This window comes from Grus americana, chromosome 3 (genome assembly GCF_028858705.1).
Source record: "Grus americana isolate bGruAme1 chromosome 3, bGruAme1.mat, whole genome shotgun sequence".
Lineage (NCBI taxonomy): Eukaryota > Metazoa > Chordata > Aves > Gruiformes > Gruidae > Grus > Grus americana.
Window position 1 is genome coordinate 99,911,556 of NC_072854.1, and position 20,076 is coordinate 99,931,631.

At 41.8% G+C, this 20,076-nt stretch overlaps 2 protein-coding genes across 7 annotated transcripts in view; one reads left to right on the forward strand and one right to left on the reverse strand.

Moving 5' to 3' along the window:
- Positions 1-17,016, reverse strand: part of BICRAL (BICRA like chromatin remodeling complex associated protein) — a 51,137-nt gene extending 34,121 nt beyond the window's left edge. For 2 of the 6 annotated variants that reach the window (XM_054819860.1, XM_054819859.1), the window contains exon 1: positions 6,480-6,803. Coding sequence is in view for 1 of the 6 variants with exons in the window: in XM_054819858.1 (XP_054675833.1) it covers positions 11,157-11,268; positions 13,498-13,524 (139 nt within the window). In the remaining 5 variants the exon portion in view is untranslated. Of the gene's footprint in view, positions 1-4,823; positions 5,979-6,479; positions 6,804-11,156; positions 11,269-13,497; positions 13,631-16,988 lie in introns of those variants that run through there. The other 4 variants (XM_054819858.1, XM_054819862.1, XM_054819868.1 and 1 more) reach the window with 4 other exon arrangements.
- A 28-nt stretch (positions 17,017-17,044) lies between these two features.
- TBCC (tubulin folding cofactor C) lies at positions 17,045-19,839 on the forward strand. The gene has a single exon (XM_054819869.1). It carries the CDS (start codon positions 17,166-17,168, stop codon positions 18,222-18,224), a length of 1,059 nt encoding a protein of 352 aa, XP_054675844.1. The 5' UTR covers positions 17,045-17,165; the 3' UTR covers positions 18,225-19,839.
- The last annotated feature ends 237 nt before the right edge of the window (positions 19,840-20,076 follow it).

The following is a 20,076-nucleotide window of genomic DNA, read 5'->3' on the forward strand; positions in this document are numbered from 1 at the left end:
CTACAGTCAAGCACACCAAGCACATATGTGACCCTCCCAGTGTGGCTAAAATCTGTTTTCCCTCAGACACATGTGTTCAGCATCAAATTTCTAATTTATTCAATACTTTTTTTTTTCTACTGCATCCAGAGCTGCTCTTGGCAACACCAAAACCTTGACAAGCCTTCCATCTGGATTTTTCAAATCACACAGAGAAAATTCAGAGTAACTTGCAGACTGGAGGTCAGGACACTTCCCTACCCCATGGGATTCACCAGGTTGAATGCTTGGCTCAGCACAATTCCCCAGCAGTGACTAACCTCGTTGCTGTGCTACAGCCTCTTTTGGGCTCTGTCTTAGAAGCTGCTCCACCACATACACAATTCTTCAGCAATCTCAATATTCATAAAACATTTTGAAAGGTCCTGGTTTCATCCCAAAAGAGGAAAAGTAGGAGGTGTAATCTGAATAGTTCCTTAGGAAAGAAATATTCGCCTGCCCAAAGGAAGTTAGTTGCTCTAGAAACTGTATGCAATAACACAGGCTATTAGCATATGGTACTTGTGCAACAAAATACTTCAAGAAATGTCAAGTCAGTTCTTCAGATGTTTCTACCTCATTTCTACTAGTGAATACCTGTGTATCATACTTCTCACTGTGCATATAATTTTCAAAGATTCTGAAAAAACTTACACAGTCCCAGAATGTAACTTCCTTTTAAACGGATTTCTCAATTAATTTATAAACCAATGTCCAATTAATACTTTCATAGCCACTCCAGTCCATACTAGATTAAAAAAAGGAACAAAAAACCACAACCAAGAGTAGTTATCTTGCCATAGGCATGGTTCACACAACCTAGTATCAGCTAACAACTGCCAATAACTAAAGCTGAATAGAGATTTATACCGCTTTCAGTTGCTATAATTTCAACTGAAATTTGAATGCAATGAATTGACAGATGCATAACTAATTCAGCAGTGCAGTCCATATCAACGCCCCCAAAACCAGACTGAAAATACTCCATGCTGCCAATTTTGTCCTTGTTGAAGCCACTGCCTTGCTAAAGCCAATGGAGATTTTGCCACCTATTTCAGTGGGGCCAAGGTATTTTCTTTAGTTCACACATCTCAGTGAATTCAAGCTTCAACAACAGATCTTTCAAGTCCACACTCAGATCAAGCTCACGGTAAAATTACTGCAAGTTCCACCTGAGACAAGGCATAAGATCAGCCCTTACAAAAATGATCAGTCTCTTGCAATGAAGTTAAAACTTTCTCCCTGGACGTCTCTCTCTTCACTTCACCACCCTTTCTTCATACCTTCAATGAAAGAAAGGCTATTGTATTAAGTTTTGACAGTGATTTGCCCACTTTCTCTCCTTTTGATAAGCATTCCCTTACTCAAAGTAACATCAGAAGTAGCTCTAGAACATTTTAAAACTAGTGCAAGAAAGTAAATTAAAGCAATAAAAAAAACTGATAGTCTATTTGTGCTAGTTAATCATGTTAATTTTTATTTTGTCTAAAACCTCAGCAATTCTCAAATAAAGCAAATATAGACACAATGGTTGTTTTTTCCACAATGAAAGCAGGGGCAAATGAACATTTGAAAATAAAGATACACATATTCTTTTAACTACGTGATGATCTTAAAAGCATCAGTGCAGGTCGGTGTTTATGCTGGTGCAACAAGGGCTTTACTGATACTGCTTATTCCAACTTGCAAACTAGAACAGCTGCAGGTCACAATGAATGACAGAATAGTTTATTGATCCTGCTGCTTTTCCTCTACTGTAAGAAAGCAAAACAGGCTTGTTTTTGTAGACAATCCCCATGTCTACGCTGGACCAGGTAGGTCACCATAAAAAACCTTTCAAGCACTGATGCAGCTTATTCCAGTAGAACTACTAGAAGAAATTATGCTGTCTGAACAGAATGAACTGCATCATCAAAGAGGCTCTTATGCTTGGACTGTATCTATTACTTAGGGATGACACGCTTTCATGCTCTCACTGCTACACCTACGCTAAAAAGCGCCAACCATTAGACTTATCGCAAGCCTAATGCAGCATGAAAAGGCATGATTGTTGACCATTAGAGCCACATTATGAAACATAACTGCAGTTATGCAGATACAACTTTTCTGGAACTGATATGGAAGTATACCAGCAAAACTCTGAAAATACGGCTGGAGTACAATGGATGCCCAAGTAGCACAGCAACGCATTCATGCCTGCAAAGCTCTCTGACTATGGACCTACCTCTGCTGCAAAACTTTATGGATACGGAAAGGGTCTTTGGAAGAAACTGGAAATGCAGCTTATATTATCAAATACTTGGATTTTTTTTCCTCTCAGTACAAATAAACTAAATATATAAACTCTACTGGAAAAGGTCAGATGGGAAGCAGGAAAACGGCCCACCTATAAATATTTAGCTATGGTAGAACCATCTCTGTTAAGGGTAAAACTACATAGCACTGACCTCATCTAAGGGCAGATATATACTGAGGGTATTACCAACTCAAGAATACAGGTATAACATACAAGGCAACTGCTCAAAGCATGAACAAAATAAGAACACACTCAAAATACACTATCATACTAGCAAATAAACCAGGGTGCACCAATCGGGCTAATGTATCAACATGGTGAGCTTCTGCACTCCTCCATTAACATAAACCAGCTATGTGAAATACAAAATACTACTTGCAACTACAACAACAAAAAAAACCCCAACTTTTAAGCTCAGACACAGCCAAAGAAGTCTTAAAAGAGCAGATCTATTATCTGCTAAAGATCTCAAGATGAGAATATGTTTTGCTTTAATGCAAGCAGGTCAGAGCTGAGAGCATATGTAGTCATTTGGCAAGTATCATGCCCTAAGAGAAGATAAACTGGTCATTTTTATCCCGTTTCCGTAATTTCTTCATTATTTTCACAAATTAATGAAAAAATCCACAATCTGCCAGACATTAGTGCATAATAGAGAAATTTTATTGTATAAAAATACGCTACCACTAAAAAAAAATTCATTATTTTGATCCCAAGACTACTGTTAACAGAAATGCAAAATAATCACTTCAAGAGAATGAATTTCATATAACAGTATTTCTGAAATATGTGAACAAATACCGTACTCCACACTCCATAGATTTTTGAACAATTAAAGTTTTAGCAGGTGTATTGTTTAAAAAGCTAGAATGTTAACAAGATTGTCCCCATGAAAGTCTTTACAAAAGAGTTTATATCCAATTTTTTTAGTACATTCCAAGCAATAAAAATGTGTATTTCACAAGAAAGGTTGTTTAAAACCCTTCAACACCAACAGGCAAAGAATTTAAACTGCCTTAAAATTAATCCCAAATTTAAAAAAATGTCCCACTTCCTTCAGGAACAAGCAAGAGGCATGGGGAAGCTCTCCTCTCATCTGTCAAAAAGCATAAAACGAAGAACTAAACAAGCATTCCACACTCCTTACTGGGCACAGCATGAGTTGGTCTGGCAGCATATCTGCTGTTCCTGAATACAGATGTTGCTGGTATTAAATTCAAGCATCATGAACATTGATCAGATAACACAGAAATGTAAAAGAAAAAAGTTTTGATCAAAAAAGAGACCATTTTCAATATTCTCCCTAAAAACCAGAACCAAAATGAAACTTAAAAAGCATTAAAGTGGAGTTGCCAAATTTCACTAATTTGGGAAAAGCACTGCTGCCTGTGAGACATAAAGGAGTGATAAAAATTTGAAAAGATGCTAGTGTCCCCCTCAAAAAAAAAATTACGAAGTAACAGCAACAAAATGAGTTATCTACCCACCAAAAAGTTACTTGCTCTTGTATTTTTGCAAGTATTTTTAAAGGTATTGAAAGCTCTTCAATTAAACTACTTTGCCTTATGTGCTACACTGGAGCATTTTTTAAAGGTGGATTTCTTTTTTTAATGACATGTTGTATTTTTTTGTCATCATTCAACAGAAGAGGATGATCTTTCAAATCTTTTTTTCTCCCTAGCCTCTGAACGCATCTCATGTCAAGAAACACGTATTTTAGAGATAGAAGAACAAGCTTTGAAATATGTTTACAGGCCTTAATTAGGAGCACAGGCCCCGCTGAGCCAAGCCAGTTTAATTCCTCACAGGACCGTGACCCAGACTGCTCAGGAGATGGGGGAAGCCTGAGAAGGCAGCGATTCAGAGCGACAACGGGGCCATTCCCGAGAAGACCCATGCCCAGAACAATCCACCCTTTTTGCTCCCCTGCACAAACACAGCCAAGAATCCTTCACCTCTCTCCCCAAAGCACACGCAGAAAAAAACCCTTGCAGCAATTCCTTAAAGGAAGGGGAGGGGGTGCTTGGGGACACGACACGACAAAAGGCAAGCAGCTTCTGGGATTTTGGGGAGAGAATCTCAATGCCCGAGAGAGTAACGCTTCCGTAACAGAAATGGCCCGAGCAAGGCGCGACGGCAACGCCCCAGCCGGCGCCGCGACAGCAGAAAGGACCTTAAAATGGCGCCCGTGGGGGAGGAGAGTCAGAGTGAAACTGCGCAACAAACGCTGGCAGGAAGCCAGACAGCGCCATCTTGCCCGCTCTCTCCCACTCCCACTTGCACCGAGGGCTGCACCGCAAACGCTGGCCACCGAGCTCGGGCACGGCTAGAGCCACCTCCGGACGACCTCTTCCCCTCTCTTTCAAATCCTCTTTCAGTTCGTACTGCCGAGCCCCCAGGAGGAGAGGAGCGGGGTGGGGGGAGCAGAAAGCCGGGGAAAAGCAAAGGCCTCCCCATCGCTCTCCTTCCCGTAGTCATCATTTAGTAACGGTTCTCAATAAATACAAACCTGCTCTCTATACGTTGTTTAATTTTGCCCGGTTTTTAACATTACTAGATCTGCTTTCTGTCGTAATCCGTAAATGAATTTTGTAATTAATAGCAGAAACAAATAAGTACTGAAATACTAAGTATTGAAGCCCCCCTGTAACCCAATAAACGTGAGCTGTGAAGATTTCAGAAAATCCCCTCCACAACCCTCCGCTTTTAGCCACAAATAAAAACTACTTCTAAAAACATTCTTTTACAGAAAATAATCCCAGCAGCGCAAAGGATCAGATTCACATCCACTCTACAGCAAAGCCAAACGGGTTACTCCAGAAAGAGACAGTTTATTATGTTTTAAAAAGAGGCGTTACAGTTAAATATTCTCTCTGCAGAAGACAAGGGGGGGAAAAACCAAACGCAAAAAAAAAACCCAAACAAAAACAAAAAACAGCGAAAAACTTGGTCCCGAAAAGGAGAAAAAGCGCGCATTAGCCCAAACCTACCGCCCGAGCATTTTGCGCACCCACAAAAAGCAGCACCGTTTCCATTCCTTGGTTAAAAGCAGGAGGCACGGAGCAATTCAGAGGAAATTGCAAATAAAGAACCAAACAAATCAAATCAAATCTAGTGGCGACACCGAAAACGAGGAAACGAGTGAAAAATAAATCCCCAGAAGGCACAAATCTGAGACACAAGCTCAAAGAAATGACAAGATTAGGATGGTGGCGAGTGGACGGGGGAAAGGAAAAAATGAAGCCAGGAGTGAAAAAGGAAAAAAGAAAAGAAAAATCCTTCCCAGCTCCACAGCCAGGAGAGAGACGAAGTGTCTCCATTTTCCCAACGAGGAGGAAGAAAGAGTGTTTCACAGACCACAGAGCTTTAGAGAAAAGCAAAGAAACGAGGGGGGAAAAAAAAGAGGGAGGAGATTTGAAAAGATTATTTTTCTTTCTCCCTCACACACTCTCTCTATCCCCCTCTCTCCCTCTCACTCGCTCTCTCACACTCACACATACACACACACTCCCTCCTCTCCTCTCTCCATCCCTCTCTTGATGGCCATCAAGGGGGCGGAAAAAAAAGACAACAACAACAACTAATTTTAAACCGGCTCAATCAATGAGTCATTAAAAGAGATTTTTCTTCCCTCCTCTCCTGAATTTGCATGGCATCAGCAAGAAAAAAAAACCCACCCCAAACCTCTCCCCTCTCTGCAGCTATCAGCCTGGACCTGAAACCTTATCTCTCCCTTCTACCCCCCCCCCGCCTTTATTTTAAGAAACAACTTTTTTTTTAAGTGCCCTCAGCAGCCACCACCACCAGCGTCGCCGAAAAAAGAAATATATAGTTCATTTCCATGTGAATCCACATCTGCCCAAACAACAGCCACCCACAAAATATCCCTCTTCTTCCTCCTCGTCTCCCCTCTCGCTCGCTCTCTCTCTAGATATATATTTATATACATAGCCCCAGAGCCAATAGCTCTCTGGGCTGAAACCTAATATCCTGGTTTTGGCAACTCCTGGTTGTTAATTTGCTCCTCTTTCTTTTCTGTCTGTCTGGAGATAGATTTCCCCCCTCTCTTTTCCCTCCCCGAAGGAAGGGAGGAAGGAGGTTGTGTGTTTTTTTTTTCCTTGAAATTTTTATCACAAAATTATAATACACTCAAAGGGAAACTCACCGTCATGAAAAAGCAGTGCCTTGTCAACGGGGTTTCTTCGCCATCACATCAGGGGCTGGCAGTGTAAGAGAGAGAGAGGGAGAGCGAGAGAGCGAGGGAGGGAGGGGAGAGAGCGAGCGAGCGAGGGGGAAAGAGAAAGAGAGCGAGCGAGGAGAGCACGGCACGGCACCGCACAGCGCTGCACCGCACCGCGCCGCGCCGGCGGGGCCCGGCCGTGCAGCTCCGCCGGGGGACAGTGCCGCAGACCGCCGCCCGGGCACACGCACCGCCGCCCTGACATGATGAGTCCCCAGCTCCAACGCCATCCTCACTTCGCCTTTTGTACAGTCAGTCCCTTTAAAAAGTTTAGCTGCCTTTTTTTTTTTTTTTGAGAAAGCCGTAAATCTGGCAATCTATACGTGCCTGAGCTGTTTACTTTCGGTTAAAAGTTGGGGTGTGTTTTGGGTTACAGAAAAGTTAAAAAAAAAAATAACCCAAACAGGTTTTTCCCACTAATAAGAACATTCACTTTAACAACTTGATTTCCTTCACATTGAAGTTGTAAACCACTACACACTTGGGGTGGACGGGGGGGTCCCCAGAAAAATAAAATGCATGGTCACCTTGAAAAAGATTTGATCCTCTTACAAGTGGCAATATTTTGAATAAGATATATTCTTATCACCCTTGGCAGAAACAAATGACAGGAATTTCAGCCCCTTAAAGTTTTGGGTAACCTAAAAACGCTAATTTGGAGTCACAGCTTATAGCACTGAGAGTTCATTGATACAATTCTACAGTTTATTTCAATTAAAAGTATTACTATAATTTTATTCAAAGCTTTTTGGTTATACAAAACTAGTTCAACTTAAAATACTTTATTCATTACACATATAATTAAAAATTCTTCATTCAGATGGTCTTACAAGCCTAGTTTATTTAAAACAATAACATTTTATTGAAACCAGTGTTAGATTCTTAGCATGTAGAGACGTGTATGCTAATGCTTTTAAAACAAGAAATCTTTTTAAAGACCCTTTTCCTGCTAAGTAATCGCAATTCCCAAGGACCTGCACACAGCAATGTTTTCTATTTTTTTTCCTAAGAAACAGTAACTTTGTTAAGACTCCTTTGAGACAAGCATTTGAAGACTTTAGTAGTGCATTCTTCTTTATTAGCTTTACAGCTCAAAAACCACTTCCGTTTTTAGTTTTTAAATGCAATGACGTGAAAACAGTTATGGGCAGTGTACTAACTGGACCTTCTCCAAGAAGTTGGCCAGGTATTTTATGTTTTAAAAAAAAAGTCAGCACCTCAGCATTGTTTTCAATTAGACTCTGGTTATATTATTTTTTAATTAATCAACCAATTCATATTACAATATGGGAAACAAAAGTTAAGCCTGATTCCAAGCCTTTGTCAAAGCCAAGACTCACCTGCAATTCTTGTTACATGCCTGTCCACAGTAGAAAATTTAGGTGAAGTTTCAAATCAGTCCCTAAGTGGAAAGGTCGGGCCCCAGCAAATGGGCCTTAGTACGAGTCCAACAGATCCTTTATGCAGTCCAGACATATTGAACGCAAGCATGGTGCTGCCTAGTCCATCAGCCAATATATTAACTTCACTTTTCCTAAACACAGTATGGACCTGAATAGCCAACAATATGGACATAAACACCACATGTCAAAGAGCTCAGCGGCCTAACTGCTCTTGTAGCAAGCCTGACACTAGCATTAGAAAATCGAAAAGGCCATACTTCAAGGTTCCTAACTTCAGCAAATGCTTCAAGGGGCCAAACCCTGCCCTGAATTACAGCCTACTCAGCATCACAGGCCTTAGAGAATGTTGCTCGGGAACTCCTGAGCTGGAGAGACACCACAAGCGTTCTTCTGATTTGGTTAACAGAAAGGAACTTTGTTTCAGAGGTTATGAGGCAGAATATCTAATAGGTATATTATTATTATTCTCCCAGTCCTACAGAAACCACAAATAGGAAGCAGGCAATACAAAGAAGGAATAGGAGAAAGGAGGACAAACGACTTTGAATGGATTCCCTTATCATGAGAAACACAAGGAAGCCTATGTAAATTGTCCACAATTGTACCATAATTTCCACTTACTTTCCCTGAAGAATGTTTCAAAGCAGTGTTGACAATAACCTTGCTAAGCAGGGACAGTACAAAACTGGAAGGAGAGTTAACATCTCTACAGTGAAGCACCCTGAAGTGACTAGATTTCTCCAGACCTAGACAAGTCAGTGAGTTTAAGAATGAAAACCCTCTGCATCACCACTGAGTGTACAAAACCAGAACATGCTGTACCCCCTGCAGAAGTAAATTTGCATCTATTTCTATATTTGCTATATCTGTTCAGAAACAAAATTGGCTCAGGTAGAAATGGTTACTAAAAAAAAAAGAAAACCAAGAGTTGCATGTGACTATAGGTCAGACTGAAGTATGCACTTAGAGCAAATTTAATGTTACCTTCAATACTAAGAAGTATGAATGCCACCTTCAGCTGTAGTATTATCACTTTCTGGTGTACTACAGAATTTTCCAGACCATGTTTCTACAGAAATACTGCTTTTTGCTGTGAGGTACTCATGCTTTTTTAAGAAGATCACGTGGTGTTTCTGAACTGAGTATCATTGCCCCAGGAGGTCTCCCCTCTCCTCATTGCCTTACTGCGTTAACACAAAAGACCCTAATATGTCAAAATTCTCCTACCCCAAGGTCACCTGCCCAGAGCTGTCGTCCTCAGAGTCCTATTCTCCAAATTACATACAATGCACATTCAGTTGCTGTCTGTCCTTAGCTTCCTCAACCACATTAATTCATTTTCTCATTCATTTTCCCGTAGCAGCCTCAGAAGGAGTAAGGGGAAATAAGCATGAGTAGAAAGGCAAGACCAGTGTCAAAAAGGAATAGGAGAAATCTTTAGAAGATAGACATTGGCGTAATAATTCTTAAGTACAGCTACTGGGAACATCATCTGCACCCATCACACAACATGCTACTTGGCTATATTTTGACATCAGCTGTCAAACTGTGACCATGCTATTTAACAACTACCACTCTCACAGGTGTGCAAAGACACCAAATGACATTTGAAGTTGAGATACATAGCCCTGAAATTACAGATTGTGCAGAAGTGAAAACTAGGCTTAGACATTAAGAGGGAGAAAACAGGGGGGTACAAAACACCCTCCCCATTCATTCTGTCTCCAGGTTTCTCCTAGATTAAGTCACTTTATTATTCAGCCCATTTTTCCAGGTCTGCATCGCAAGCATTCCAATTCTAATGCAATCATAAATTAGTACCCCAAAAGAAGATCAAGCAGCAGCAGATTCATAAGAAAGAATTTAAAGACTAAGCTATTTGCATTAAAGAAATGAATTCCAGTCATCCCAAGATTCTTGCACGAATAGTTGTTTTGTAACCTCAACTCACTGCATTCTCGCGGAGGTATATTGGTTGGAAAAGACTGCCATTTACTCCACTGCAGCTTTGCTTCCTCAGACTGAGTGCTTCAGCTCTAGTGATGGCACTTCTTCCTCCCAAGCCTCTTTACCTCCCATGGTTTAACCACCAACCACACAGCCATTCACTGACTCCCCCCACCCACCCAGTGGGATGGGGTAGAGAATCAGGGGGGAAAAAAAAAAACCCTAAAACTTGTGGGTTAAGATAAAGACAGTTTAATATGACAGAAAAGGAAGAGAATAATAATAATAAAAGAATATACAAAACAAGCAATGCACAGCACAATTGCTCACCACCCGCAGACCACTGGTGATGCCCAACTAGTTCCCGAGCCGCAGTCTAAACCCCTGTCCAGCTTCCCCCCAGTTATACTGAGCATGATGTCACATGGTATGGAATATCCCTTTGGCCAGTTTGGGTCAGCTGTCCTGGCTGTGTCCCCTCCCAGCTTCTTGGACACCCCCAGCCCCCTCGCTGGTGGGGCAGTGTAAGAAGCTGAAAAGTCCCTGACTTGGTCTAAACCTTGCCTAGCAACAACCAAAACATCAGTGTGTTATCAACATTATTCTCATCCTAAATCCAAACCACAGCACTATACACACTACGAGGAAGAAAATTAACTCTATCCCAGCTGAAACCAGGACACGTTTCTTGTGTCAGCTCATCACCACACACACCATTTATCCAACTATGTACTGCTTTATTCATTACTAATTTAGATAAGAATAAACAACTCTAAGCTTGAAGGCACAGAAATAAATAGGTCATCATTAAAAGGTACAAGCAATAGGAAAGGTAGAGGTCACAACACTTGAAAACTAGGGCACTCAAATCCAATGGCATGAAGGGAGACAAGGACTTTAACTTGGAATATAAATGCCACATACCACAAGAAAAATTCAGTTTGATATCCATATGAACTGCCAAATTTTGAATAGTTGCCACCAATACTTAGATGACCCACCAGTATAAACTTCCTGAACGTTACAGACTTCAGCTTGACACCATGCCTTACATACCCAAAACAGTACTTAGAAGACCAGGGTCATAATTGCATGGTGTAACTTATAAAGCTGTATGACTCCAGCGTCAATCATCATACCAAACACAGGACTATCTAACCAATCCATATCTTAAGGAGTGATTGGTTAGGATGTAGGTAGTAAGACAAGGCAACTAAGAATGAACCTCAGAACAAGAGATTTACACCAATACCAGAAGAAAGCCAGGTTTCTATGACTGGAGATGGCGTGAAGGCCAAAAGGGCTGTTCTGTGATGAATCCAAACAAGAAGTTTTGGAGAACTACGCTTCTCTGAGATGTGGATCTGACGTATGGAAGACAAGAAAAAACAGAGAAAAACATAGTGACTGAACCTCCCACTGAAACAAATCACAATGCAAAATTATTACCAGAACATCAGTTCAAGAATAACTATATCATGCTCCAGGTTATATTTAAATAGAGTCTCATATTCTTCACCTTAGAGTATCTTAAAAAGGAGAATTAAGTTGGAAAGATTAATAGCTCTCACTTCCAATTTAGAATAATGTTAAGATATTCAAGTCACTGAAATGTATTGGAAAATACCACCTCTGGAGACAGAACTTTACTACGGTATCTGGAGAAATAATCTTCAACAACAAACACCATCAAAATTTATAGAAGAAATTTAAACTAAAAACGATAGCAGAAATTGAGACCAGCTTGTATAATATTCATAGTTTGGTTAGCATAGATGAATGGGAAAAAAATCAGGTAAGTAAGGATACAGAAATACATTAAGAGTATGTTAATGAGCAGATGGACACAAGGGTGTTTTTTTTTTTTAAAAAAAGTAGTAGTAATTAAACACAGCAGCCAGGCAATGAAGCTAACAGAAAGACAATTCCTAATACAGCTGAGGTGCTGTGAATGATTAAAAAAAAAAAACAAATAAATATTAATAGAAGGAACCTAAGCAAAAAATGAAGGCCTAAAACATGAAGCCAGGCGTTATAGGGATAACAGAAACACAGTGGAACAGTAATACCAACAGCATTCCTATTCAGGAAAGAAACAGAAGCCTGCTAAGCTATATTTGTATAAGGACAGGACAAAATGGAGGAACAGAAGGGACATTATGAAAAAAGCATCATCTAAGTCACAACTTTTCAGAAAGAATGGTTTTACTTGGGTATTTCTGGGACCCTACTAGAAACTGGCTGGATAAAATTTGGATATGAATAAAGATTGCTGTACGATAAGTCTTAATATTATCATTAGAAAGTGTATCAATATGAACAGAATTTGTTCTCTCTGATTTAGACTGAAGAACAAATGCTAATAATAGGAGGCAGTCCTCCTTCAAAATGATAGCTGACAGATTTTTTCATAAGATGAATAAAAGGCAAAAAGAACACTAGTTTTGTTAACTAATGAATATACTGCAGGAAAGCTAACAGAAAATCAATAAACTTGGATATAATGACTTCAAATTAATTCTATTTACATTATTCAGAAAAATAAATTGAACATGTTTGCAATTAAGATTCACAATTCCAAAATGGAAAACTTTGATATACTATGGAACTTAGGTGGTCCATTGAACTGGCTAGTCCAGTAACAAACATAGTTTTCTGAAATGCCTTAAAATAAATTAAAAACAAGTAAAATCATCTGAAGTCTAAAGTGAAGCATTGGAAAAAAAAATCTCTTAGGAACTCCAGAAGTAATAGAATAACTACCTCAAAGGGAGAGTCCATAAGACAGCATCTGCAGTTTACATACTTGATCTTCGGAATTTAACTAATAGCAATTAGCAAGTTAGGATTCTAAATACCAGTTAGCAGCTAGGCCTGGACCCAACTTAAGTGCTCTTCTGTTTTTGAGCTTTTGTGTTTAGCACATTTGGGCCTTGCTTTATTAATCTTGAAGTGCCTCTTGTCATAAAACATTATGCTTTGAAGTCTGTTCCTGGTTTTGGAGAATAACTCATTTTTGTAGAAATTAATTTGTTTCTCCACCTTTGGTATTGGGAATACCAGGTTCTCGGAAGGGACCAGCTCAGACTTGCTTCAAAACAAGTGCACCTTGACTGGTTGGAATATAATTAGTATCTTAAGCATTCCAAAGGATTACATTTCAAAGCTTTTGCATTACTCACAGCAATTAAGGTGCACCAAGTAAGTTTTATAGTTTTAGCTTTAACTCTCTAATTAGTGATTTTAAAACATACATATATTACATTGTCTTGCCTTTCCATATGGCCAAATATATAAAATGCAACATTTTAATCCAAACAAAACCTTTTTTAAAAAACAATCAGTATGCCAAACAATGTTAAAGGCATTTGTTATTTTTTCCAAGAGAAGAACACAGAGATACAGTGACTTGACAGTCCCTTTTACTGAAACTCCCATTCCACTGTGAAAACTGTACAGCCTGCCATATCTTAAATGAATCCTAATATAGCTTACATCTTTCATGCCTGATTACAGTGCCAGAGGAGTTCAAAGAGCCTTTCCTAAAACTGGCAGTAGAATAGGATGGTTGCACAAGCCACTGAAGTACATACTTTGTAGCCAGAAGTAATTACGTTCATCTGCTAATCTCTTCTGGAGAAACTCAATCTAGCAGGCAGAGATCACATCTATCAGATAAGAGCTCCATGCAAGACACAGGGGCTGCTGCTTTTCTTGAAAACACAGCTAAAAGACAAAACAGCGTATTTTGGTGTGTGACGGTGCAATGTACATGCATTACACCCTTCGGAATAAAAAATGTCAGTGTTGGAAATGCATCACGATGATAAGGAATAACTGTATTTACTTCCTTCCTCTGCTTCAGAGAGCGCAGATCTACATCTCAAGATCACACCACAACTATGAGGTTCTTGACTTTCACAAGCTCAGGAACTTCAGGTTTAAGAATTCATTATTATGAGGCCAGACACCCAGTTACCTCTGTGGATCTCGCTTTTACTCCCCACTCCTCTTAAAATAATGATGGAATAAGACAGGATCTTGAACCTTCACCTGAACTGCACAATACATCTCACTTCAAAAGGCTGTGAGTTCATGCTGTTCAGCTAGTTTAAATCAGTACAAAATATTTCAGGTAGATAGCATGCAACAGCTATAACCATGTGATACAGATTTAAACCTGGAAGCATGCGCAATGGAGTTTACATTTTGGAGTTTCGCAGTGCTAGATTCAAGTAAGCACGTGCAACCTGCAACTTCATGTAAGACAAGTAACGCTGTACAGTCCAAGCAACAGCAAAAGGTCTTACTGAAATGACTACTATCTACTTTCAAACCAGAGAGGAACTAAAGCACATTTGGGGCAGGAGTAGGAAAAAATTATCACACAGAACTATGTACCTTACTCTTATCTAATATCCACACACAGCTCAACTGCTTACCAAAAGGAGTTCAAGACTGAGCTAGAAGGCTTGTATTTTATTCAAGTGGTTACTGTTTGGGAAATCATAAATCTTCTATTCTCTATGGCTTATAATCAGCACGCTAAGCAGCCTTAAAACACAGACGTGGCTGCCAGCAAAGTCAGGAAGAAAATTATCAGTCTCTGTATTACCACAAAAAAATATACATACCAATATCAATTATACCAAAACCTCAAATTTTAAGTGCGGAAAGTAAATTTGGAACATCAAGATGAGATGGTTAGAAGAATTTTACTGCTCCCTTTTTCATTTTTAATCATGGTCATACACTTCACCTTCTTGTATCTAGGGTTATTTCGCTTCTAACCCAAAAATCATTTGTGCACATTAGCAAGGTGAAAAGATTCCAGTCTCTCCCAGAAGCTCCTATTCACAAGCATATTTGGTCCTCATTAGTTTAAGCCTCCAATCACCTCTAGAAAAAACAATTTAGAATACCCAGCTTTCCAAGTGCCGAAATGTAATAAAAAGTAATAATTATACTGCAGCATAAAATACTTAACATTTATTTTGAGCTGTTTGCACTAGTGTTTTCTTGTAATCTTTTCAACATTCTCATGTATGGGATAAGCACTTACATCACAGTTACCATCTGTATTACCTACACTCGTGGGAGCATAGGGCAAAAAAGCCTGCTATGTAAAATGAAACAAGATGGAAATAAGGATTTATTTTTTTTTCTTACAGTGAATGAATTGCACCATATTCCTGCCTAATGGAACGTTACTGTAAGAGTGGATTTCACTCTTTTAGCAAAAATGCCTAAGACCTACTAAATGCATCATTTAAACGCATTGATAGAAAAAAATCAAGTAATAATATTTCAAGATTTCATTCTCTTTTTCATGACTGAGCATTCTCCCTTTCTACAGGGTAAGAGTTTTTCATTTTTAAGAGTCAATCTCATTTTTCAGAAACAAAATTCTGGACACATTAACATTGCAGTGTTGCGACAGTGAAGGGCTGTAATGCATTAATCACTACATTACCCATCCTGCTGCCCCTCATCCAACCTGCTCCACAGTACCAGTGCTATACAACCACCCCTTGAAATCCCTTGATTTTATATTATCACAATGGTAAGGAAAGAATATTCTCTATTTTAGCGCAAGTCTTTTATGCATTACATTTCTCTGCCTTTTCTTCTATCATCCTAGCTGGGCTGACATCATTATATATTAGGTTCAGGTACTCCGTACCCTTTAACGATGTTAGGTCCAACACAGAAATTAAACCACATTTCTCAGCAAACATAAAACAATGGCTATTTTCAAGCTAAGGCTACTTTCAAATGCTCACTTTAAGTAACAGAAAAAGCCATGCTTCCAAACAGGAACATTAGAAAAAACCTCATGCTTTCACCAAATGCAGGACAGTAAATTCAGATTATCTACTCTGGGTTTACATTTTTGTTGTAATGGACAGTTTTAGGTCCTATGTTAATTATAGGTAACTGAAATGCCGAGGGACAGGAGATGTATAGCAATACACAGGAATGAAATTTATTTTCGTATGTTTCTAAAAGCATGCTTTGTGTTAACTTGCATTACAAAAACTAATGTTCCATGAAATAGAAGAACAGTTCTCAAAAGAATACATCACAATGATGGTCACTTCTCTACTTTGTAGCCAGGTGTATTTCATTTCTGGTTCCTGTTGCAAGTTTACTTAAAACACATCTCCTAATTATAAAACTTAAACACGTAAAGTCTTCCTTGCCATGTTTCCATATAGGCCTCTGTGGGTTTCTCATCCAGACCTCCCTCCAGGGCATGGTAATCCACAGGCACCGCTCTCACCTTTTCCCTCAAGAACTGAACCCTCTTCTCAAACACAACACTCAAGAAATCAAATAAGCAGCTAAGAAAACCAGTCCATTTGGTAGCACCTTTGTAGTTACCTGCAAGTATTAACAGCCTTTTTCATAACTACTTCACCGCAGAAGAGGGAACAGTAGGGACAGTTTATTAAACCACTGCATTTAGAGAGCCTCCTGAAGACAGGAGCCCTGCGAGGCAGCCAGCCCACCCCGGGCCCGTGGCTCCGCGCCCACCCGGGCACGGGGGATGCCGCCGCCAGGCACCACACTCAGCCGTGGGGCGGCCCGACCCCTACCAGAAACACACGACCAGCTCAGACAAGACACGAGCGGCCAGCGGGACCTGACTTCATTTTTAACAGCAGGTGGAGAGCTGCTGCCGCCACCGCCTGCGGCAGGCAGCGCGGCTGAGGCCCTCAGCCGCCCTCCCCGCCGCGCCCGGGCCCCGCCACGGAGCCGCCCTCTTCCTCCGAGCCCCACGGCAGGGAGAAGACGCCCCGACCCCCGCAGGAAGGGCCGCAGGCGGGGGGGTGCCGGTAGCCAGGTCCGCCCCCGCGCCACGGGCCGCCGGCCCAACGGCTGCCACGCTCCCCATCGCGGGCGCAGCCTCAGAGGGGGGGAAGGGGGTGGGTGAAGGAGAGGAGTGGGAAGAAACAAGCACTTACACACACACGCACGCGCACAGAGGGGGTAGGGCAGGGGGTTATTTATAGCCCAGCTGCTAATTTGGGAAACGGGATAACGCGCCCCGCGGAGCGCGGCACTTGCCGCCAGGACTCACCCCATCCCGCAGAGAGGCGCCGGCCCCTTTAAAACCACAGGAGACTCCTCCCTCCCGCCCTCCTCCTCTCCCGCCGGGAGCCCTCTGGCCCACCAATCAGCGGCAGTGACGCAACTCGGGCTGCCGGTAGCCAATGGGCGGGCCGCTTAGTGACCGGAGGGGAGGCGAGGAAGCAAGATGGAAGCAGCAGGAGAGGCAGCGGCGGTGTCCGCTGAGGAGCTGCGGGCCCCGGCCGCCTTCGTGGCTTCCCTGCAGCCTGAGATGGCCGCCACTGCCGCCGTGGTGCTGCCGGAGCGGCTGCAGCGGCGGGAAGCGGAGCGGCAGCAGGGCGTGGAACGGCAGCGGCAGAAGAAGGAGGCGCAGGTAGTGAAGGAGGAGCAGAGCGAGTTCTTCGTGGCCGCCTTCGCCCGGGAGCGAGAGGCCGTGGAGGCGCTCCTGGCGGCGGGGCCGCTAGAGGAGGCGGCCGTCCGCCTGCAAGGGCTGCAGAAGCTGCTGACCGAGAGCGTGCGGTTCCTGGCGCCCTACGAGGTGCGGCAGGGGCAGGAGGCCGTGGCGCGGCTCCAGGGGGACCTGGCGGCCCGGCGTCAGCAGCTGCAGCCCAAGAAGAAATTCGCCTTCCGGGCCCTCAAGAAAGAAGCGGCTCCGGGCAGCGAACCGCGCCCCGCGGAGCCCGCCCGGCCTGCAGCCGCCCCGCCGGCCCCTGGCCACGGCCCAGCCGAAGGGGAGTCGAGCGGCCCGCCGCTGTGCGGGTTCAGCGGCGCCGAGGACGAGGAGCTGGAGCTCGGCCCCGCTGAGCTGCTGCAGCGCGACGTGGTGCTCTCCGAGCTGCGCGGCTGCCGGGTGCGGCTCCGCGGCAACGCCAACACGCTGCGGGTGCGGGACTGCCGGGGCTGCACCGTGCTCTGCGGGCCCGTTTCCACCTCCGTGCTGGTGGACGGCTGCAGCGATTGTCTCCTGGTGCTGGCCTGCCAGCAGCTCCGCACCCATCGCACCCGCAACAGCCGGTTCTATGTCCATGTTACCAGCCGAGCTGTAATCGAGGACTGCACTAAGGTCTCCTTCGCCCCCTACGCCTGGAGCTATGCTGGTATCGAGAGGGATTTCGAGTCTTCTGGGCTGGACAGGAACAGAAACAACTGGAACCTGGTGGATGACTTTGACTGGCTGGTGGCTGACAAGCCTTCACCCAACTGGAGTCTGATCCCTGAGCAGGAAAGAATCAGCTGCTGGGACTGACTGGAGAGGCAGCTTTGTGCTCAGCAGCAAATCCTCATGTAAACACATTGATTGATTGATTCATAAACTGTGGGACTTCATCCCCAATATGCCATTAAATGATTCCATTTGGTATTTAAATTGTGTATTACAATGTATGACTGGATTTTTTTGGTTGAAGAATACCAGTCAAATATAGTTTACTATTCTTACACAAGTTGCTGCTATAATCTTTATGTATCACTGTGGAATATTGCCAACTACTGCAGTACCTCATTGCTGAGTTTTTCTAATGAAGGTGGGGCGAGAGGTGCTGATACACAGCCAACAGTGAGCCTGTGTTAGAGCTGTTGTGCAGCTTTCACTCACCCAGGCAGAATCTGAATTAGCTGCAAGTAGTACGAGCTGTACTGAAATGGAAAAATCAAATACCAGATTTTTGTCATATTTTTGTGGTTCTCAAATTGCAGGCAACAGTACATGATCTCTTAGGTAGTATGGGAGAAGACTTTTGTGAGATAATGGGAACAAAAGGTTAATTTAAAGGAGGAGTTTGTAACTGAACAGTGTAGCAGACCAAGATGAATCCTAGACTATGATATAATTATGAGCCAGCTTCTGCTGATGTGGGTGAAACCTGTAAGTTGTCTTTTCCTTTAGACTTACCTCACTTGAAATTAAAGCCTAAATGGAGTCTTCTAATGAACATTAATGCTTTCCTAATATATTAACAATTGTTTGAAGTCAACAAACCTGTAGAGGCTATATAAATATTAAACCTTTACAGTGTGAAAATATTACGTGAAAGGATGCCTCTATAAAGGTTTTAACCTGAGATGGATAAAAATGAATGCTTTGAGTATACTTTCAGGGGCATACAGTAAGTGCTGATTAACATTACAGAAGCTATGTAAACTGCTCTGCTGCACTCTGAAACTTCAGGGGAGAGATGTTCAGGGTACCCTACTAGTTGTTTCGTCTGTCTGCCAGACAGCAGGCTTTGTGGTGCTGTGAGCTTCATTTACAGCACCCTGCTACTGCATAAGTGCAGTGTTGATAGTCAGTAAAACAGGAAGATGAGGTGCTATATTCTAGTTCCAAAATTGCATGTTATCTTGCACAAAGTACACAGTAATTTCAGTCCCATTTCTTCACTCCCACTAAATAAAAAGTAGGAGCATTATGGAATACAATGTTTCTACAATGCATTGTTAGTGGTGGTAAAGTGACCGCTATCCATACATAAAGTATAGTAGTTATAGGTTTCCAAAACCACTCCTTGTGATGTTTTTGTAAGAAATCATTGTTTATCTTGCCTAACAATCAGCTTAGAGTTGTATTTAAAAACTGCAAAATATTTATGCTGCCCTACCATCATATATGTGCCTCTAACAGAAAGTGAATACTAGCTGAACCATCACAAACTGCATCATTGCTGTAAGTACTTGAAACTTCACTTGAGTACTTGACTGGTTTTGAGCAGAAAATCTTTTTATCTAAATTGTTTTCAGCATATTTAAAAGGGGGGAAGAAAAGAGAAACCTTATATATTTTTCACAACTTTCAGTTTTGTTTACTTCTGTTAATGTATACTTTTTGAATTGGATTTTGCATTTCAAATATATTTGTTTTAAATTGTTTCAGTTGTCCCTTTCCTAATGATTCTTCTTTGCATTAACAGCATCATAAAATGATTTAAAGAAAACACCTTTAGTCTTGCTTTAATGTACATAATATTTAATATCTGTTGTTAAAGGTATCTGATCAGATGAGACTCTCAATATCTTACTTCTAACACATCCATCTTAGTACAGAACCTGATTTTGTAGTTAATCTTTCTTGCCCACATATCCTGATAGTGACAAATGAATCC

Coding starts and splice junctions, on each gene's coding strand:
- TBCC (XM_054819869.1), top strand. CDS start 17,166: ATGGAAGCAGCAGGAGAGGCAGCGGCGGTGTCCGCTGAGGAGCTGCGG.